This window comes from Tetrao urogallus, assembly GCF_951394365.1.
Source record: "Tetrao urogallus genome assembly, chromosome: 3".
NCBI lineage: Eukaryota > Metazoa > Chordata > Aves > Galliformes > Phasianidae > Tetrao > Tetrao urogallus.
Window position 1 is genome coordinate 42,177,978 of NC_136815.1, and position 23,828 is coordinate 42,201,805.

Here is a 23,828-nt window from a genome sequence, read left to right on the forward strand (position 1 = left end):
TTCACTTAATTTTCCTTAATGCTGTCAGGAATTTATCACGTTAACTATTTAAATGGTATGAGCAGCTCATCTTGTTTAACCCATCCAGTCTATGAATGTCTGGAAGAAAAGGAAGGCAGTCAGAATGCATCTGTAGGTTCCTAAGAAGCCGATCAGTTGAGGTGGTGGCAAACCCAGAGGTAAATGACTCCAAGAGTCATGGAGAGCTCGCACAAAACACAGTGCGATCTGTTCCATCTGCTCTAAAGCAAAGGCATAAACAAAAAAAACAACAAAACAAAACCAGCAGTCCACTGCTACTGCAAGTGTTTATTGCAGGGAGGGATGAGACTTCTTGGGTAATCAGACTGCAAATATTGAGTCTTCCACTCAGTATAAGTCCTTACGGAATGTAATGGGTAACCTCTGTGAACTGCAAGCCTTGAGGAAAGAATTTTGTGAGCTTATTTTTCCAGCTTATTTTGCAGTAATGGGGAAAAAAACAACAAAATAATAGAAAACCCGAAACATGTTGAGTTGTTCAATGACTTCAGTAAAATAAAGCATTCTGCATGTAGTTTAAAAATAAAATAAAATAGAGTAGATCTTGATGTCCATATATAATGAGCTATTAAATTCAGCATATTCCATTATTTCATTTCCTTTTTCTTTGTCGCTGTTTATGAAGCAGAAGAGTAAGAAAGCTACATAATTTACAAATAAATAAATAAATAAAAGAAGATGCATGTTGAGGTTGTTCACTAGAGCGTTTCATAACATTTTGTCAGAAGCATTTTATACTGCTCTAGTGAATGTGCTTGAGGATAGCATTTCATGCCTGTTGTAATGAGGTCACGTTTCTCATTAGTCCCTGCTTTTTGTTTCTCTTCCTGTATTCCCTGGTTTGTCAAAACATAAATGTTAACAGAGCAGCATGTATTTGTGTGAATTATAACAATGATTTCACCAAATGTGGATGAAAATAAATTCTGATGGACCTGGATACCTGTGACCTTAGTTAAGGTCAATGAGACTTTTTGTCCTGTGGACTCCAAATCAATATTGTTTCACTCCTTCAATTTGTAGTCAGGTCTTTTTCTAGCAAGCAATACAATACTGATAATTTCTTTTTAAAATTTCAGAAAGGGGGGGTTCAGCTTAAAAGATACGGTGATATAGCAGGTAATCTTCTTTATGACCTCTTCAGAGACAAAATTAGCACTTCTATAACTTGTCACTGAATTGTCAGTTTTGTTCTGTGTGTAATCTCTGTATTCACACACTGATTACAGCGTGTGAGCTACACAAATTTAAATCAGATGAGGAATTAACTCCTAGTTAATTGTGTGTTAATTCCAGTTGTGAAATTTTCTGACTGACTGCACTTTTATTCCTTAAACAAAGCATTGTTTTGTTCAATGGAAACTTTGGGGGCTTCTGAGCTTGTGTCTCCAATGAACTTGAAGTGTAGAGTAAACTTTCTTGTTACTGTGATTGTGTTACATTGCAACTCAGAAAGGAAAATTCGATGTAACCCCTCTGAATGGGTGAGGATTTCAGACAGCACTAGAGAAGTGTATTGCTAAGAATAATTTGTTTTATAAGAAATGGGATGTGTGCATTGTAGAGATGGTATTTTGCAACTTCAAAGCTTGGTCCGTGAACTGGTAAAGGATTTTAAGGTTTGTGACACAGTTGTTGTGTAACTCAGTGAACTCTATGATGTATCTATGTTGCTGTTGCATCTAGATGTGTGTGTTGATTAGGGAGCTGTCATGCTCACATTTAAGCTTAGCAGTTCCCTCTTGTCACCGTTATGTGAAAAGTGACAAATTCACTACAAGAAGAGGAATTACACATGGGAACAGTATATCCTTTGGCATGTATTATCCCTTTGGTATCCAAATGAGAGTGTGACCTGAGGCCTCTGCGCTGAGGACCCCTATGTGAAAAGAATTTGGGGAGTAGCCCGGTGTATGCCCCTTTGTGCCTCTACTCTGATCAGCTGTAATTGATTTCATGATTCTTACCAGCTACTGATTTGAAACAGGTGGCAAATTCCATATCATTTTCCAAGCTAGATGGCTATTTGTACTTGTGTAAAATTAAGGACAGAAAGTGTTTTGAGGTCGGAAAGAAATGGCAGAATACCTCAAAGTGACAGGGTCAGTTCCTGCCTGGTCTGCAGATAGCACTGCATTGCTGGAAGATGTCTGTTTTAATATACTTTATATCCATTGGTGATCCTGGAAGAAGTAAGAGCTCATGCATTCTGCTGGTTTTGAAAGTTGAAGGATTTTGATCAGATGTATTTTCCCAGAGGAAACCTAGAGCGTGGAGTTAATAATAAGGCAGCATTAGGTGGTATTGAAAATGTAGGTTGGTAGCTACAGCACTCCGAGGATATGGTGTAAATCTCAAGAAATTTTTGATAATGGATTAGCCTACTGTAGTGAAAGACCAAATTCTGGAGTGCCAGATCTTCAGCTTATGCCAATGAAATGAGTTTTCTGGAATAGGAATAGACTCTATCCTAATTTCATTCTATTTAAATTGCCATGGAGAGGTTAAGGGAAACTTCTCTTTGGTCATTTTGTGATGATGTGGAAGTTGGTGTGCTGGAAATTGGAGCTAGACAAATGGTGAAAACAAATTATTCCATCCTTCCCCAGCTAACCCTCTAAATGACTTGGTGAGGATTGGGTGATTGGTTTAATTTTGTCAAGTCCAATTGTTTGCATCGTACAGTGATCTTGATGTATGACTCCCTGTGACCTCTTATGAGAGGTCTTTTATGAAGTTGCTTATAAATCTGAATCTAGGACAACATCTTAGTATAGGGAAGTCCATGGTAAGACTTAGATTTTGGTTTAAATAGGGAATATAGAGATTACTCCAATCATGCTGAAGTACACAACAGCTTTTGTCTCTATTTTCATTTGTTCTTATTTACTAATTATCAGATTTTCTTTACTTTCTGTGTCTGGAAAAGTAGCAGTGTTTCTGTACTGGTAATTAGGGATTTCTCCTTCTGCCACACTTCATTCAGACGTATGTAGGTGGTCATTCTCTTTGTAGACCTCTATTTGTTTTAATGTATTTGATTCATACGGATGCTTTTAATGTTGTTAGAAGGACAAATGGAGGCATATTAGCTGGCACTGGACAACTTAAGAAAAAAAAAATATTATTGATTTGTAATATCAGATTTTCCTTGAATTTTCTGGCAGATCTAGCCTTCATACATTCATGGATAATCTACTGCACACATGACACAATGCTCTCTGACTTCTAATTAGCCCTTCCAGCAAATGTTATTTATAGACAGTGGACTGACATGATGTTGGAGATGAGTATGATTTTAATCCTGGGCTCCAAAAAGATGGCTTTTTATAATCAGAGTGAAAAACAAGTTAATTTCCAAGAGAATTCCCCATAAGGCTGAATAATGATGGAATATCGGTGCATCCGTGCATGCATGCATAGCCAGCTCACGTTATGATTGCAGCTGCAATGGCAACGTGGGCAAACAAAATTAGTGAATAGAAATTTGCAACCAGAAATTTTTATTCACACAAGCGAGCAAAGTGTAATGCATTTTTACAAAGTTACATTACAAAATCCAAAGTCTTTGTCTGTATAGCCATGACAAAAAAAACCCAAAATGTTGTTATGTTTATTGATAAAGCTCTTTGTATGCTCCTTGTTTTAAGTGATATGAAATAATACTGGTAACAGTATTGTTATACTGCTATATAATAAAACTGTTATATAACAAAACTGGTAGCAGTTACCACAAATACATTTACATTTAATGATAAGTTATTAAAATCTCTTCATCTGTTGGTTTTAACCTCGTCCTGCTGAGCTGTGCAAACTGATGAATACTTATCATGCTTTGCTTAGCATTTTGTGATAATATGTATAGCATGGGGGAAGAGAAATAAGCATTGAATATGTAGGGAAAATGTGATTTGCTAAGGATAGAGTATTTGAAGTCAAGAAAAGACTATTGGAAGGGAGAAAACAAAAGATTTATGGCATTTAAGCACAGTGACAATAGTTTACTTAAGGACCATTTTATTGAAATTGATACATTGAATGCAGATGCCTTAGTTGTTAGTTGGTTTATGTAATCAGCATGCTATCAGAAGTTTAATGGAGCTCATTTAGTGTTTAAATTCACAACTGTTGTGTGGTAAGTCAATCTAGCTGGTGAGGGATGGAGGGAAAAAACCTGGGTATTTTTTCCAAATTATCATTATGTAGATCATAAACTCAGACAAAAAAAAAAAAAAAAAAAAAAAAGCCAGTAAATCTTGTTGCTGTTTTCCAGCACATAACATTTCTGCCATACAAAGCATATAAGAAAGTGTCAACTGGTTCTTGCAGTTAGCATGCAGATCTGTTCTTTCTTCAGTTCCTCTTTGAAGATGGCTTCATCCACGTTTTCTGAAAGTGATGCTTTTACTTTTTCCACAGAGCCCCTCTTTCTGAAACCCCCTCAGAGCTGTTGACTGCTGATGTGCAAAATTAATCACTGTAACTAATTTCAAAATTACTGTAAAAGTTGTCAAGAAGGTAGATGCTTGGATACTGCTTAAGAGGATAGGTTTATGGAGACTTTGAGCTTGGGATTTCACACTTTAAAAGGCTTCATTCATCCCGAGGAGGTATGATTTTATTTAAAATGTCTTTCTATTCCTTCTTTACGTTAGTGTTGTGGCTTAAATGTTGCTCTGCCTCAGCCCAGCCGGGGATGCGCACTTTGAAGACAACTCTCTTTTTCTCAGCGTGTGATTTTGTTGTCTGTATTGCTGTGATAGAAGCAATATGAATAAAATCTAAGAGTATCTAGCTTTGATGAACGAGCATAGCTCAATGGAAAACCAACAGTTTTAGTAGATTTCAAGAGTTAGCTGAAGAATTGTGTTTTATAGGGTAGACTGCTTTTCCTTTTACTAAATATCAAGATTGCTTTTGATAGGATAAAGCATTGGAAATGTAGTAGTAATGTCTGTCAGGAGCTTGGCTTTTCCTTGTGAAGAGTTTGCCTCAGGGAAGCAGCAGCTGAACGTCCCATTGCTATTTTAGTTGCTGTCTCTTGAGGGCAGTCACATGCAGCAGCTCTGGCCACTAGGAAACAATGAGGCTTATGATGTGAAAACTTCCTGTTTCTGCTTAGTGAATGGAATAAATATTGGCAAAAGGATTAGAGTATAAACTTCTGTGGTGTTAGCAGTAGGCTTAACATTCCTCGTGGTGGAATACCTGGTGAATAAATATGTAGCCCTTTGTTGTCAGTAGTAGGAGTGCCCTGGATTAGGGCAGTTGAGGAAATAGGGGGTTGTGTGGGAAAAAAGCTGATGGGACATAGGGAGAATAACCTGCCTGTGAGAAAACACACACACATATATATAACTATAACTACATATTGTGCTAGAAAAGTTTGTCTTAGGTCTTTTCCATTGAATTAGATGGTATGTTAAACCCTGTTTGTGAGAGCATCTAAGAGCTGAGTCTGCCTCTAGCACGAGTATTGCAGTACAGAAGTTAGTGCCCTCCCTCTGGTACTGAGCTACTTCACATAGGCAGAAAAGTCTGGACTGGGTCACAGGGCTGACCCCACAGCAGACTACTTAAGGGAATATGGGAATAACAGATGACAGAAGATGTTAATTCTGGCATTTTTCTGAGTTATGCCAGTGTGTCTCTCAGACCATCATGAATACAGTTGACAGAAGCTCTTTTTCATCAGTGTAACTGTCTTTGCAAAGTAGGGAAAGTTGAACAGATCCCACTGACTTGTGACACAGCCTCCTTTCTGAAGACTTTATACAAGTATTTACATATATGTAAGGCACTTTTTACCATTTGCAGCTGTGTTATTGTGATGATCTCAAATATAGATGAGGCCTTCAAATTAATTGAAATGTGTTTATCTAAGCATCAGTTCTTGGCTGTGATTTCATCTGTGATTTCAGACAGGCTGATGCTGGCAGTGCCCTCTGAGTCCATCAGACTCAACCACCTCTCCATCAGGGACACCAGAGCAGGGGCCCACGTTCAGGCAGCTGCTGAAGGTCTCTGAGGAGCAGAGCCCACACAGCCTCTGGGCAGCCTGTGCCGGTGCTTCGCCACTTGCACAGCACAGAAGTGCTGCCTGATATTCTGAGAGATCCTCTTGTATATGTGCCCATTGCCTCTTGTCCTGACACTGAAAGGAGCCTGGCTCTGTCTTCCTCAAAATCTTTATTTAGGTAAATTAACTGCTAATTCAAAAAATAAAATGAAATTCTTCCTGTCCTTTATGCAGAGGACAGCTTATAGCCTTACAGAGAGCTTGCAGATATTTGCTTTTCTACTGCATTTCTAATACTGTATCCTGTTTTGGTTTTTTTGTTTTCAGATGGACCCATCTTTTGCTAATTCAACATTCCAGTCCAAAATAACAGAAACAGCTGATATTGTTGTTGGAACATGTTATATGGTCTTCGGTAAGCCTGATTTTATGGTACATATGTTTATAGAACTTTTGTTATGTTTGGTGCAACAAAGAGAAATAAACAACTTTGAAAGTCAGATTTGTTTCTGACAAGAGACAAGCTTCTCTCTATTCTGTAAGGGGGAAAAAAGCACAGGGTGACATAATTAAGAAGTTTTTATCCTTTGTTTTGTTTTAGGAATAAAAACTGTATTCAATGTTAGGTGTATAAAACTGGACAGGTATGCTAGATTTTGAGACTGGCATTTTTTGGTATCTGCATAACTGTCACTGCATCTAAATGAGAGTTTTCATTTTCCACACCTTGTTGCAAAACAAAGAACAGTGTATCCTGACTCCTTACAGTATCTGAAGTAAAATAGCAAAAGCTGTAGTCATTACGGGCCTGGATAAGGTGCCAGAAAGATCAGGCTTATGGCCAGTGTTTACAGACACTGAGTTAGAAAGTGAGATTTCTGGGAAATGGGCTCTGCTGTTACAGAGGAAGCAAATCTCTCCTCCATTGTCCTGGTCCAATTGAGGAAAACAAATTCAGATCTAATCCTAATGGTATTGGTCAATAAACCATGAGTCAGAGGAAAGGAAAGGCAACCCTGACATCTGGAGAGCAATGACTGACCCCTTGGCTAAGGACACAAAGCATGGCTACTGTCTGGTGCTTTGCAAGATGGTGAAAAAATATGTAGAAGTTAAATGAATGCCTTAATAGGAAAGAAAAAAATGCTACTAATATCAACCCTGAAATACGGGACAAATACAAGATAAATATGCCAACAAAAAATGAATCTGTGACTTTTAATCCCTATCAGCTGTCAATGAATATTGGCATCTTAATGGTTTCAAATATTAGCAAGTTCTTCAGTATGTTCTTTTAATAATGAAAAGTGGATATAAGCCTTACTCCTGTTAGATTGTAGATGTATGCTGACAGTTGACTTCAAGGGGAAACTGTCTGAACAATGTAGATCAATTTAGAGGGAGAAGTTCTTGAAGTGTTTGCATTCCTGAGTTTGCAGAGCTAGTTCAGCTAACAATAAAGTAATTTCCCAGCAGAAATATCATACTGTATTTCTTCTGCCAGAGAGACTTGAATTTTTCTGATGTAGCTTTATTTCAGTTTTTGATATCAACAACAAATAACTGCCTGTTAAAATAGCTAAGATTTCATCTGTACCCACACCATGTACCTCCTCCCTCATATGTGCACAGCTACTCATGCAACATGGTGTTCCTCATAACTTTCTTTTAAACTTTCTTTTTCTGAATCCCGTGGCAAACAACCACATCCAGATTACTGAGTCACTTGTCAGATTTTCCCCCAGCATCTACTGTCAGCCATGTCAAACCTCCGAACAGCTTAAAAAACAGATACAGTGCATTTATAAGACTACAGAAAGTGGCCTGATTCCGACTGAGTACTTAGATCTGTTTGCTGACACCAGCAAAAATGTTGTTATAAATTTATTTGCAAAATTTTTGCACAGTGTCAGAATTAGAATTCAAAAGAAATGGCTTAAAGAGACCAGAAATGGAGATGAATTCAGAATCACTGCCTAACATAACTTGCTAGTCTGACATTTCATTTAAAAGAAAATATCATAGTCTATAGAACTTCTGGAAATTACTTATCTTTTTCCTATGAAAGTGTCATTTAATGAGGCATATTCTCTCATATGTATAAAGAGCCAATGGTTTGTGCTGTAGGTATCTAGGCAACTTGCTAAACTCAATTTCTGTATCTATGCTTACCTGCATTCTACAGGTAAAATGATATTTTTTCCATAGCCAGAACAAACAGGTCCACAAAAGCACTTGGGCTCTTCTCAGTGGCTTAACTTTACGCTATATTAATGATAGGATCCTTCAGTTCACTAGCCATGCCTGAAATTCTGCTTTCTGACTGCTCTCTCATCTTCCGAAATTGTCTAAATTTCATAGGGTTTAGTGGGTACTTTAAAGGTAAGGAGTAAGTGGCTTGTCCTCGTCTAATGTTGTAGCTCTGTTGTCCATTTGTAGCTTTCTTAAGTTTCTTGGCAGTCTCCTACTGGAAGTGCTACTCCCAGAGAAAATTGTTGCATCTGCACTTAGTAAAAACATTACTTAACTACATTTTTCTCTTTCATGTATTAATCAACATTCTTGCTGTATTATTTGTTACTGCTAGAAACTATAACAGGCACCTCTGAGAGGTCTCAAAAAGAGAAAGGAAGGGCTACCAGATGGAGAACTGTAGACCTGGAACTGGGGAAACACTAGCAGCATCACTTGAGTAACATCTCCGACTTAATAATAAAGCATTTTTTGACAGGTCATTTAGTGGATAAAATTCAATTAAAGACCTATGGCCACTCTCATACTATTGGTTACCTCTCTGTAGATAGATTAGACAAAACAGGAAGGATAGTAAGAAATTTCTAAAAATATTTGAAATATAAAGATGAGACAGTCACAAACATAATAAAGGAGACAAGTTAATCTAATAACTACAATGGCTAACTATGCTGGCTGTGGTAATACATCATTCCTGTGCAGGAAAATAAAAGATGGATGAAGTAAGTGTTTCATAGAATTGTTTGAATTGGGTAGGACCCTTGAAGATCATTTGGTTTGACTCCCTTGCAAAGAACAGGGACATCTGCAGCTACATTGACCTTGAACGTCTCCAGGGATGGGACATCCACTGTCTCTTTGGGCAAGCTGTTCCAGTACTTCACTGCCCTTACCATAAAAATCTTTTTCCTTATATCCAAGCTAGTTCAATTCTAGATTCTACAGTCAATTCTAAATCCTTGTTGTATGTTTCTCTGCAGGAATATGCTCCTTGTGTGGGAACAGTATTCTCCTTTATGTCTCCTACAAGAAAAAACATCTGTTGAAACCAGCAGAATACTTCATTATTAATCTTGCCATCAGTGACCTTGCAATGACGTTGACATTGTACCCACTAGCTGTAACCTCCAGCCTTTCACACAGGTTTGTTCACTATGCACGTAATATTTAACACCCTCTGCAGGCTTTGGAGGTCTGTGCCTGTGAGGAAGACTAAATTACTCTGCTACTTCTCTTGTAATAGTTGAAATTAACTAGAGGGACTGAGAGGAGTATGCTATGTTAGCGGCAGATATGTGGGCTATTGGTGTTAATGTTCATATCTATTTGAGATTACTGTCATCTGGATTTCTGCGGGGTTGAGAGGCTGCAAAGATTTTGTTCTAAGCATCCTCTACATACTGCATTTATTCTTCATGGGCAGTGATGGTGAAATGCTTTTTTTTTTTTCCTCTTAATTTGTGCAGTAAAATTTGGTAGCATGAAAATAAAATGGAATGTATTTGTTATGCCTAAATTTAAAAATATTTTAAGCCAACACTCTGAATTTAGAATTTTCCAATTCCTTTCCCACTTCTTTCCTCTTTATCCACATGAATTCAATCAACAATCACTGTTACACATCTGATTTTTGTGATCTTCTTTAAAGCTTGGTTAATATATTGCTAATTATGCTAAGTGGAGTCTGTCTTCACAATCTTTTGATTACTACTACCACAAATCTTGTGTATTTCTGAGTAGAAAATGAGGAGATGCAGTGATTCAGATCAAATTTCTCTTCCTCTGGAAAACCTTCACAACAAAATTTGTTGGTTTGATGAAACATAAATATAAAAAAAATACCTAAAGAAGTATTAACTTATAACCTTGGCCTACTATGATGAGAAGTTTGATTTTTTTTTTTTTTTCAGAATCTTTATAATTAAAACAGTGCTTTGTTTCTTAAAAATAAAAAGGCTTAAGTGTGAATCATAATACTAAGGGAAGATGTGACCACTGTGCTGGCTGTAAGATTTTTCGACTGAGAGCCTCTTCTGTAGTTGATTACCAATCAGCAAATAATTTGATAATGCAAGCTTATGTATTTATTTTTAAGAAAACAGCTATAAATGTATTTCTACAATTTTGTATTATGCTTGAAAAAGAAGGATAGCATCTAACTGTCAGTTTCATGTTTATTTGCTAGGTGGTTGTATGGGAAACACATTTGCCTGTTCTACGCATTCTGTGGGGTATTCTTTGGGATCTGCAGTCTGTCGACACTGACATTACTGAGTGTTGTGTGCTGCCTCAAAATTTGCTTTCCAGCTTATGGTGAGTTACGGTTTTTGTCTAAGATCTCCATTTTTCATGTGAACATAGATGATCATTTCCAAGTTTTGTATCCTAGAGACTACTTTTATAGCAGAGCTCTTTTACATCTGGTCAAACAACGCGTTTTTCCTCTGATCATTAAGATCTAACTTTAACAGCTATTGCCCATCTTGCATAATTATATGTGCAAGTAATCATTCTAAATCTCTTTTAATTCTGGGTGTCAACTTGGTAGCATGAAATGAGTTCTGAGCTGAAAGCAAGGCTAGCCTGAGTAAATGAATGTTTTCAGAGTTCATTGCTACATTTAGATATTTATTCATTTAGATTTATGTTGATATAACAACTGGTGCTATTCCTCTTTCTGCCAACCTCTATTCCAAATAACATCCTTACTTTTTAACAGAACTTCACAATCAATAAAAAGTCAGACTAAAAGGATCAGTGAGTTTTGGCAGACAGACTGAGTTACTTAAGAGAAAAGTGCTAGCTGGTTAATGGTTTTGAGCATCTGAGGAATGCAGATCATAGGAATTCTAAATGCTGATTTAGCAGCTGAACAACTTGGATCAAATATAAATACTGCTACAGATTAAATTTTTCTGGTACACCATTCATCTGGCAACACATCCCTCATGTTCTGTAAGTCTTACATTTTAGGGGTAATACTTTTTGCTTGTCTGTTACAGTGAGGCCCTCTGTTGTGGTTGAGAAGCAAGCAGCTGCAGGTAGGGAAATGAGCTAATAGTGATTTAAAGACAATCTAATTGTCACCTTTACCCACTTGCTTTCTCAGCACAGCATAGGTCAATCTTCAAGTACAGACTTTCATTTAAATATTTTTCTGTTTTTAGTAAATATCTTCATATATTTATTTATATCTTTTACATTTCTACTCAAGAGCTCAGATTTCAGCAGTGTTTCCAAATAGTTTTATAAGACATGCCTTTTTTTTTTTTTTTTTTTTTTTAAATAGTGTGTGTGTGTAAATTTGGAAGCATGACCTGAGAAACAAAGTCTTCTTTAGAGCATTCACACAAATCTTTAAGATCTGTTGTTATAGTAAAAACTCATTTTTTCTTTTCCCAAAGTTATGCATTATTAATAATATTAACCTTAAGTCAGGAAATAAATACATTTCTGCTGAGAGTTTTGTTTTTCTAAACTACTGTTTGAATGGAGGATACTGTTACACCTTTGTCCTGCTTCCTTATTTAAAAAAAAGTAGTCCTGATATGCACTTCTTGTAAAGACTCTGAAAGTTGTGTCCAAAAAAATACCAAAACTTATCTTAGTCTTGGTCCAGTCATATTGCAACTCTGAAGTTTGCAGTCTGTTGTGAGTTCTACTTGTATAGCAAGGCTCCATTGTACTGTTTTGCTCTTCAAAATGCTTGAATTTTGTGTTTAAAACCAAAACCCAACCTGACATCTTGTTCAGATAGAAAAAAGAATGAGGGTTTCTTTTAGTGTAATGGCTGGTGTACTCTGTGGATCAATTACTTGTGTTTAGTTGTTTTGCAGACAATATTTTGAGAAGCATTCTGTAGGTTACAGAGTATTATTCCTGATAGAAGGAAAAAAGAAAAAAAGGAAATGTCCAGTGGGCAATACAAGATCCTCTCAATCGACCTTTGACTTGTTCAGTTAACTGGAGCTTATAGTACTGCTGTGCGCTGATCTTCACTGATTGTTTTGTGTCTTCCAGGCAACAGGTTCAGGAGAAAACACGGACAAATATTGATAGCCTGTGCTTGGACCTATGCAGCAATATTTGCCTGTTCACCCCTTGCTCACTGGGGAGAATATGGAGAGGAGCCCTATGGCACAGCTTGCTGCATTGACTGGCAGTCCACCAATGTAGAAGTCATGTCCATGTCTTACACTGTCGTTCTTTTTGTTTTCTGCTTTGTTCTCCCCTGCGGAGTAATTCTCACATCCTACTCACTTATTCTGGTAACTGTGAAAGAATCCAGAAGAGCAGTGGAGCAGCATGTCTCTGGTCCCACCAGGATAAACAACGTGCAAACCATTACTGTCAAGGTATCTAAAAGTTAGTCTTTGACAAACTGTTTTTGCTGCAATTGGGCAGCACCATTCAAAAAACAAAAAATTCCAGAGAAGAAAATAAAGAAGGAAAATTCAGTCCTTACTGTATTTTCACTTCAGAAAGCAGAATTGTCTTGTGCAGTTTCGCTCTATGGCAATTAATTGCTAAACACGCAAGTAATACTGCTGCTTCTGGGGGATGATAATTAAGTTCACCTTAAGCTTCCTTGTTGGTGAAAACTGAGATTTAATACTTTTCCTTAAAGAAATTATTTGGAACATTTCTTTAAAAAATCTAGACTTTTAAATGCCTTGAAAATGATTGAACATGGAGTGAAACTTGGAAACAATAAATGAAACAGTAAGTGCTTTACTGTGCAAAAGACTCTGCCTTTTCAGATATCAGTGATAAGCATAAGGAACATTTCTTAACAGTGAATCTCTAGTGCTGGGTCTTGGTGTTCAAGCTGTCTTTTTGATATTCCCAAAATACTTTATTTCTCCATGTTTGTGAGGTCTCCCATAATCAGTCTCTTTTTAGCTTCTACTATTTTGCATCTCCCTGGAGCCTATTTTATTAAAGCTTTACAGTCGCTCCCTCTTGTAGTAGACCTTCAAAAGCCATTTCACACAGAAGTGTATCTATTTATACTCTAAAATCGATGTCAGTAGGAACTCTGTCAGGTGTTGACAGCAAAGTGTGCATCTAGTAATATCATTTAATAAAATCCTGGTAATGCCATCTCTGATTGAAAGAAAGGTTGGAGCCCTCTCTGGAGGAGAGCTTCAGCCTTATGCTAAGCATGCACCATTGTTTATGAAAGTCATGATGTTTCTGAGTGAGTGAATTCTGTTTGCCCAGTTACAGACATTTGATGGGATCCATTATCATTAAAGACTGTTAAAAATAGAAACAAAATCAAATTCATTTCTGTATAACTGAACACAGGACAAAAGTCACATAACAGTGTATCTTCATAAATACTTTTTGAACCAAAGGCTTTTCAGGTTTGTATTTCACTGGCTCATAGAGCAAAATTAAATCTAGTCACAGAATTTGTTGTGGATATTTGTTTCTTGCTGCCAAACTGCATTCCAGGAAGTAAATAAATAAACTAAACAATAAATATACTGTATTATGAATAGCTTTGCATTAGGTGTAGTTGATTCTGTAGACAATATGCTTCTTGAAAGGATAGAGAATGTTACTTCTTGATTCTGTTAATTGTGTCTAATCTTTCTCTTTTCTTTATTTCCATGAACCCTTCTCTAATTTCTCTCATTATTTCTACATGCTGAGTATTCTTTCTTATCAACTTTCTTTTTGGAGTCTGCTTGCCTTTATATTTTCACTGTTTTTGGGAATGTCGATACTTTGAGATGTGCTTCTACACAGACCATCTGCTTTCTCTTTTCCACATTAACAAGTTTGAACTCTCTGACATCTCTCTTCGAATTACCAGAATAGCTGCTCTAGACATCTTAGTCTGCCTGGTCTGGCTCTTTGAGTTTCTTGGTTTTAATCTTTGTGGGGAATGATATCCTCCTGTCTATGGCACGGTTTTGTAACCTAAATATCCTCAATGCAAGCAATTTAAGAGCCAAGGAGTATTCCCTTGTCTTACCTACTTGTTATTTGCAATAACCCTTAGATGAAACATTTTCCTACTAAAGCTTTTATGTATATCCCCACCTCAAGTCCAAATTTGCAGTACATATTTGTTTTCTGACATCTTTCACTGAACTGCAGGATACAATCCCTTAATTCTTTAACTTTTAATACTCTTCATAGCTTAATTGACTAATCTTCGTCAATGAGACTTAGATTCTGCTTACTCTATAGGCTTGTAAATGCTCAAAAATGTCATGCATATTTTGCTCAGCATTACTTGTCATTCTTATGAATTACTTCTAATAAAAACTGGAAAAATGAGTACAGTCTTCTCCATCACTTCCTTTGTGATGTTAACACAAACTCATTCTGAAATATCATATAGATTAATGCTGGTATGATGCTGGATCACTAGGAATATTGCTTGTCATCTAGTGACAAGTATTTATTCTTTATCATCTCTAATTTTTTTAGTTATTTATTTTTATCTACTTTTTTATCCTGGGAACTGCTTTGGTCTTCACTTTTAGATTATGTAGTCTTTGACAAGGGTTGCTCTGAAACTGCTTATCTGCAGATGTCTCACCCTGAAATAATAATCCAAAAAATAAGTAGTTTAACATAAATAATAATCTTTTGGAGACATTTGATAGAGGGATGATTTAAGTCAAACTCATAAGAGCAGAGAAGAGAAAAGAGGACTCCTTTAGGTTTATTTTTTGCTTAGGAAATTCTGCAAAAGCAAACCATCCCAAATACATCAATGTTGTGGTTAACTTGGAATGATTATTTGTTGAATTGTAAATCTTCCAGCTGGAAGAATTGCAGTTTCTGTCAGTTTAGTGACAATTTTAAGCCCATTCTTCTTTTGATCTTACCATACTGCCTCTGAAATCAAGGAATTGTAACTTAGGAGTCTTAGTCACCTCTACCCCTGGTCCAACTTCAGCTGAAGAGCTTGAGTGTTGTGTGTTAGTCTTGAAAAACTAAATCCAGAAAGTGATCTGGTTGCTTAAAGCAAGACTTAAACCGTTACAATAAGTCTAAGCCCACATATATGATTCCTAAAACTTGGCAGCTGATGCTTCAAGGTTCCAAGTAATTGTTGTTGATAGGTTCCTCTGTTACTGAAAGCATTTCTGAGGTTCCTGCAGTTTGCTTTAATCTATATTGCTCTGTACACTTAGCTGCTACCTCTTCACTAAGCCATGTAAGTGTAACTTGGTCATAGCATCAAGTTCAGTCCTACATTGATGTATTTGTTGGTTTTAGTAGTAGTTGAATATTTTTTTTTTTAATAAAAAAGAGCAATAAAATGCAGATAGCATTCATTATTACTAACATACTTGCAGCGTTAAAAGATCTATCTGTTAGGCTTATTTCTGTGCTACTTTAGAATGACAATAGCAAGATTTTTTGAAAATCAAATGCGAGATGTCTAGTGCTATTAGTGTTTTTGTGCTCATGAGTTTACAAGGTTGGCTAACTACTGAAATTGCTTTTATTATTATAGAGTACCATAAATATCAATTAAAATGCATACAGAGGACGCTGTTCTCATCTGCTTTCTTCACAAGTGCGTGAGTATGTCAGTTTCTGGACAAAGCAGGCTCTTAGGCATACAGATGAAGCCGACAAACATTATGAATGCAAGCTGAGACGTAGAAAATTACCACTTCTTCAGGAGTTCCTTGGGATTAAACAGTTTCAGAAACATATCCAAGTTCCTCCTGTACGTTGCCTGAGAAAAAACGCTGGGAGTGTAACTTCACATCTCACCAAATATTTGTCCAAATATCATCTCCCAATGCTCCACAGCACACTAAGATTAAAGTCACAAAGGGATAGACCTTTAGCCTGGGAAGTCGTGTTCAATTTTTTGTTCTAATTCAGACTTTATGTATGCATTTGGATAGATATTATAGCATGTAACTATTATTCCTTTGAGGTTGTAATTTGTGATGGATTTGAAGCATAAGATTTAAAATACTGAAATATCATGTGGTAGACTGGAAGGCTGAAAAATTTGCATTGTTTCATATTCAAAATTGTTTATTGAGGAAACAGTATTTGATTTTGTTCTTAACATGAAATACAATGATTGGCAGAGAAACAACAAAATATACACATCCTGGAGGTTAAGAAGGCTTAAATTGGGCTTCTACAGTACTTTTAAAAAATCCTAATTAAATTATTTATCATTAAGATTTCTTACCACACAAAAAAACTGAGGTTGTTACACTCTTCTGAAACTGGAAGCACATCCACTGTTACAAATTTGAAAACTGCAGCTAGTTACAGCTGAGGAGACCTATGGACTTAGCGTGAAATACAGTGGAAATAAAACTGGATAAATGTTGCTCTTCAAAGATGACCTATGGTTTAGAATACATGATCCCAGGCTTGAAAGCTTCATTGCAGTGGATAAACCTACTCCTGACGTTAAAGGCATGTTATGGCTGTTCAATCCCTCTCTTGATTTTCTTTACTTCAAATAGATGCTTAGTTTTCAGGTGCAGCAACATTACAATTTGTTGCAGGCATTTCAAAGCCATTTAGGGTTTAGTGGTCAGTGTGCTGCTTCTGAACGTTGGATTTGCCACTGTGAGGGGAGAAGCGTGAAGCCACAGTCTTAATTCCAAACATACAGTTGCATTAATTACACTCTTGGCTATATATCGATTCAAGGTGGAGGCAGCTTTCTGACAAGTATAGGAGAACATGGTTAACCTCCTAAATCAGTGCTAAATGTCTCTTGTGTTCAAGGATTGCTGTGATGAAATACAGACATTTCTTTTGGAGAGAAGGTGAAATTGAGATTCTGTTGTGGTAATATAGACAATCACATTTATGATTGGCTTTTACTTTTGTGTGGCATAATTACTAGTGGAAAGCTCAAAAACATGTGCTTTTAAGTGCCTATGTGAACATGGCTCAGATAAAAAAAACAAAACCAACCAACCAAAGAAACTCTTCCAGAATACTATAGACCTTCCAGGAAAAGCTGATTTCATTTGTCTGTGCTCATATAAGAGTAATTCATTTATAGTGAGTATGAAACCCCTAGGATTTACAGATCTAAATGACCCCCAGAATTGCCAGGTATTTTAGGCAATTTTTTTCATTATTATTTTTAAATTTGGAAGTTTTGCAGATCAGGGGTGTGAGGTGGCCTCTAATCATCTCCCAGGTTATCAAACTTCTGCTTGTTGAAATACCATTTTAAGTCCTTTCCTTCTGGTGTAAGTTGTTTTTGTCAGCTGCTTTTCAGATTCTGCTGTTGTAACTTCAGGATATTTTGCATGGTGAAATTGCAATATACTTTGGCTTTACAGGTCAACAAACTGCCAGTCTGCAGAGTGTTTAGCTGGCTAGTTTTATTATTTTTGTGTATAGAGAAATTCTGCCAGATTGGAAGTTAGGGCTGATATTTCCCTTACTGTTGAGAACTGGAGCAAGGTTGAACTACCAAACCAAGGCTATTGCAGCAATCCTAATTAGCCACAAGACTGACATTCAGGAACCATTCTTGCTTTGCCTGGTGCTTAGCTCATTATCTTCTGTCTCTTGCATCTGGGCTCTGGTATGTTTTTTTTTTTTCTCTTTCTGAATGCTCAGTGAGACAATTTGCCATTTTCAATTGAAGGCTTCTGCTCTTGCAGGCTTTTGAAGAAGGTGCTACTAAAGGAGGTTAGCCTAGTTGGTCTGCCAGGCTGGATGTGTGTGACACGTGCAGTCTTCAAGGACCCAGATGTTGAGTTCAGGCTCTGTGCTACCTGACCCTAACATAAATTCAGTGAGCAGAGGGGAGAGGTGATGAATAGAGCCTGTACTACTCTTTATGAGTCACTGTGGGGAGCAGGAAGCATCTTAGCAGTGGCTGAGGGATGAGCTGGCAGGCCTGGGGTTCTGAAAGGCTGTCTCAAAGGGCAAGGAGCATTTCCTCCTGTGTGCTCCGTGCCAGCCGTACTAGTTGGCTCAGAGTAGCATCCTCCGTCCTTTTCATGCATTACTGAAATGACTGTGCTTCTCAGAAACTTTGGATAAGTAGTTGTTTCTCTATGGCACACTTTATTGTGCCTTGCTCTGGGGTGTGCAGCTCCCTGGTATTCTAAGAGGACACTAAAAGAATGATATAGTGACATCTCTATATTCTTTTGTATTTTAATAAAAAATGGTGAGGGCAGCATCCAGAGTTAGATGAGCTCTGCAGGTGTAAGCCACCATGAGGGGATCTGGCCCCAAATCTAGCACTAACTCCCCAGCAGAAACCAGATTTTCCTCACCCTTGTGCTTTCAATGGCCCTAGGGCAGTGCAAAAGGAGGCTGTGTTTATTCTGTATTTCATTCATCATAATTCTGTATGTATGTATCTGTGATTCTGTATACTGGCCCATCCACATAATGACTAAGTTATTTTATGAAGCAAGAACTATGGATTTTACTGAAGATACATAGCTGCTGTATGTATTTTAAATAAAAACTGATGCTATATTAGCACACTGTTTTTACAGAGAGTTGTAGCCAATATGTGTTAGCCTGAGTACAGGAGAGGGGTTATCACTTACGTGTACTTTTTGTAAGCTGTGTGCTGAAAATTAGACTCACTTAAAAAATAGAAAGCAACCAAAATAATTTGGGCAATTGGATAGAATTAAGAATGTTTTTAATCGTATTTTAGCAAGACATCTGAAGAATTGCCATCATATTGCACAACTCAGCACTGTGAAGTTGAGCAGATATCGTGAGACTGTCTTAAATACAAAACAAAAGGTGAGCAAAATGATGCCAGGCTGCTTGAAAACAGCCCAGCCAAAAGTCTGTTCCAAGTCCCTGAGAGAAGGGTGATTACTGGAAAGAGGCCCATTGACTTGTCTGGAAACAGACATCAATATGAATTAGGTGGGGATTTATTTCTTTGAGTCATGGTACTGTAGCAGTATTTTACCATTTTTATTTTAATTTTTATTATTTGGTGCTTTGTTGATTAAAGGGAGGAGTAAAATTCACAGCATGAATTTTCAAAACTTAGCCTGTGAATCTCTCATCTCTTTTTCTACTTGCTCCATTTTAGCAATGCACTGGTTCCCTGGTTTATTATTTTACAGAAGAAGAAATAGAGGTTGTAATAGTCCCTTGAGGCATACAAATATTTGAATCAAAGGAATTAATTTGCTGTTTATAAGCATGCATTTGGACAAATCTCAGATTCTGAAAACAGTTCCACACTCCCTTTCAGAAACAATTCTTAGGAACGACTTCCTATTCTCAGAAGAATAGTTTCACCCATAGCAATTACTGTAAAAGTGAAAGGAAAGAAAAATATATTTTTCTAATGGCTTTCTCGCTGCCTCATCTATGGGGTCTGATCTAAAACTAATACCTCCAATTTTATTACGCTGGCCCAGTATGTCAGGGGCAGATGTTGGTAATGTGACAGTAGGGGTTGAACCTTTCCACCAGTATTCCATTACATTTTGTTACTGTGTGACAGATGGCAGCAGAGGCTCAGTTTGACACAATGGTGTCTGATATAGAAGTGTGAATGTAGAATTGAATTCTTCCATGTGGAAAAAAATGTCACCCACTGACATTCATCAGTGCTGAACTTTTATGGAGACTGGACAGTGGATGTGAGTACAGTGAGATGGTGGGTGATGCATTTCAGCAGTGGCAATGGTGACAGTCGGTTTATTTGCCTGCAAAAGCACCAAGGTATCCTTCCTTGTATTTCTTGTGAATGCTCACTATTTTGCTTTATAATTGCCTCACCAACACTCTCCTCTTTTATTCTACTCATGAAAATCTTGATGTTTTTTTCCATCTCACCAGTCTAACCATTTCATCCCATCTAACCAGTGATGCTGACATCACTGGTTAGACCACTCCTTATACTTCTTACTGTGGGGAGAGTATCAGGTGCTGTGCAGGCACTTTAAACTCAAGACATTTCAATATGTGGCATGACAATAGTAATAAAGTCTCTTTCTGGATGCATCTATGCATACGCATTGTTGATATGCTCAAGTATCTCAAATAAGTTCCCTTTTGTTCAGGTGCACTTCACTTAAAATTAGGTGTCTTAAGTTCATCCTTGAACTTGACAGTGACAAAGACCTGAAAGCCATCCATCACATTCTATTTTAGACATATATCTTTGTATGATATCACTTGTTTTCTCTTTCCTTTGACATTGTGTAGAACCTTTACTGGCTTTGGCTTAGAACAGAAGTTTTGGATAGCCAAAGTTATGCAAGATGAATGTTCATTTTGTTTTAAATGCTGTACTGATGCCTTTGGGGAACTTGGCTGAGAGTGCCTTAAATGTACGTGCCAAATGCCTTTTCACAGAAACAAAGCAAAACCTATTGCAATCTTGAAGATTAATTGCTACCATAAATAAGCCATCTGGGAAATGAACCAATCAACTCTAATATCCATTTCTTCTTAATGTGACTCTAAAGGGCCAAGGCATATTGCTTACCACAGAAACTGCTTTTTGTCTCAGCCTTTTATACTGGCGATGGATAGTTCAGAATCACAAAATCGACGTGGTGCTGGCTTTTCCACAGGTAGAACCAGACCTTCAGCTAATGTAATGAAATAGAGCACTACAGAAAGAAAAATCAAGTTAGTCCCATCGTATGGCTTTGCCTTTTTTTAACTAGTCTTATTCTATCAAAATGTCTTGTTTCTCAGTTCTGCCATATTTAGCTTTGGAATTCAGGTGAACCAGTGGTTATTACCAATGAAAGGGAAATTTCTTCTACAGAACTATTGGAGTGAATTATTTCCTATGGACATACGCAAATTCATGAACAGATTTTAGCCTGATAGCCAAAACAGTCACCACAGACATTCCTCATCAAACTTGTGTTATATGTTTCTTGATAATCGCCATACGTTTCTTCTTGCAAAATAAAGTTTGTGAAACTACTAAAGTCAGAGAGGAAATAATGGCATTTGGAGTGGCTTTCTATGCCTTAAAAGAGTCTTATGTGCCTTCTGCTTGTGTTCAGCTCTCAATGCCCGTCTCAGACTCGCACTGAGTACAACCATGCAATCTCTCACAATCAAAAAACCTACAATTTTTGCAACCTTTAATCTACAGCCAGTATCTCACTGAGAAAAGTGTTAGATTTGCAGTTAATGGAGTTAGTTAGCAGCTCTGTACTCACACTTGCAGAGGGCAGCTCAGGCAGGTAGCACAATTAGCAGCTGAAACAAAAGTACTTCCTTTATCTGTTTTTTTATATCTGATACTACCCTAAAGGGAATACATTCTCTACTATCTTCCTCATTTGTAAATATGTACTTTTGGCAAACATGGACTTCTGAAGCTCCTTCAGAAGCATGAATATTCTTACTTCTGTCTGTAAAATGTACATGTACTTCACTTATAAAACAGGCCTAGAATGATGCACTGGATGTTCATCTGCCTGTACAAGCTTACAGTTTAGTTTAGATTTCCCAGAGTTTACTATAAACCCAATATTTATTGTTTCATTTCACACATCTCTGTGATAATTTATACCAAAAAACTTTTTTAAATGCCTTTGTCAAGCTTTTTTGATAAAGCTTAGTAGCACACATAATTTTGAGTTAGAGATTAATTTAAATTCATTAGTTTGATTCACCTTCATGATTAATCTGCTTTTTGGCTGCTGTATGTCTGCACATGACTCCAGTTGAGTACAAACAAAAAAATTATGGAAGACTTTCCCTAGTCAGGAAAACTAGCATTGCTTGTGAACTAGAAAGTAGATACAAACAACTTTGCAATACAGTCCAAAGTTTCCTCAGAATGGTATCTTTTGTTTTTTTTTATGCTGTATTTTATTTTGGTATAATAAGTATTTTAGTGATAGTTTAGTGAAGAAGAAATGGAATGTAAAAGCTGATATGTTTTAACTCTAGAAGTTATAATCAGAACTAAGTCTCAGTCAGAATTAAGTTGCCAGACAAATATGTGTTTGGAGAGCAGTTGAGATATACTGGGAGGACCAAGCAGGTAGTGTTTTATTCATATATTATTTCAGCAGCTATTTTTCTCATGCATGCAATTTTTTAATTCACTGCTTTCTCTCTCTCTCTCTTTTTTTTTTGTCTACCAGCTGAGTATTGCCATGTGCATTGGATTTTTTGCTGCTTGGAGCCCTTATGCCATCATTGCCATGTGGGCAGCTTTTGGATCGATAGATAAGATTCCTCCTTTAGCCTTTGCTATTCCAGCTGTCTTTGCAAAGTCTTCCACTCTCTACAATCCCATTATCCATCTTCTTCTGAAGCCCAATTTCCGAACTATCGTTGCCAAAGATTTCACAGTTCTCCAACAGTTATGTGTCAGGTGTTGCTTTTGTGTCAAGGAGCTGCAGACCTACAGATCAACTTTCAACACTGGCTTGAGAACATTTAAGGGCAAAAATGAATCCAGCTGTAATGCTCTTCCAATTATGGAAGGATGTTCTTATTTCCCCTCTGAAAAGGGCAGTCATACTTTTGTATGCTTTAAAAGCTATCCAAAATGCTGCCAGGAGAGGTTTAGCACAATGAGATGTCACCCTCAAGAATGTGAGTCCTTGGAAAATGACCTTCAAGTGAAAGTGACGCAGGGCAGTAGGAATTCAATGAAGGTGGTTGAGCAGGAAGAAAAAAGCACTGAACTTGAAAACCTGGAAATCACCTTGGAAGCAGTACCTGTGCACTGTACATTTACAGATCTCTAGAGCTGCTTATATGAAACAATCTGGCAGTAATGTTATACTGGATTTATGAATGTAACTTCTTTGGAAAAGCCCTTCTATTATCCCATTTTCTACACTATCTTCCTCCTCTTTCTATTGCACTCTTTGATGGCACACGTGCTGCAACATGGACATGCTATAAATGTGTGACTCTTGCCATGCTGACTTAAGTGTATTGTGATAAATGAATTCACAGCAAACACTACATCAGACAAATCCTCTCTGCGTATTGCAACTTCTGTGTACTCCATTCTCAAGAGAACACACTAAATAACTCTGTGGAGTTATTACCCTTTCTAGTCTTTATGTATTTTATATCCTGCATGTTTAGAACTAATAACTCAATGTAGAGTTTTAAAAGAATGATCTCATGATGTTTTACTCGTTATAACAACTGAAGATGGAAATATCAACTGAAATGCCTCATTTCCAAGAAGGGATGCCAAATGGCCACATCCTGTATTTCCTGGGAGTCACAGGCTGCTTGGAGATGAACAGGCAGGTTCTGACCACATTCCACATGAATGAAATCACAATATATCTGGTAATTTGAAGATCGTTTTTTGCCTTTTTGGTATAATTTGAGAGGAAGTTGCTGTAAAACATTATTTGTTATGCCCAGTTTTCTCTGTTGGACATCAGCATTAGGATGGCAAAAACCTGGCCCAGAAATATCGTAATGGGCAAGAATCTTGACTAGTGTAGAGGTTTTCAAGGCATTACAGAAAACATATCCTCTACGGTCAAAAGTACTGTCTCTTCAAGGACCAAGAAGAAGCAATCAGAAAAGGCAGCAG

The 23,828-nt window shown here is 37.1% G+C and overlaps 1 protein-coding gene across 1 annotated transcript; it reads left to right on the plus strand.

Annotated features, from left to right (window-relative positions):
* Window positions 1-6,388: 6,388 nt before the first annotated feature.
* LOC306945274 (opsin-5-like) lies at window positions 6,389-23,013 on the plus strand (the record flags this gene model as incomplete). The annotated part of the gene is made up of 5 exons (XM_079533989.1): window positions 6,389-6,476; window positions 9,295-9,457; window positions 10,500-10,627; window positions 12,335-12,669; window positions 22,402-23,013. 5 exons carry the CDS (start codon window positions 6,389-6,391, stop codon window positions 23,011-23,013), a joined length of 1,326 nt encoding a protein of 441 aa, XP_079390115.1.
* Between the last annotated feature and the right edge of the window lie 815 nt (window positions 23,014-23,828).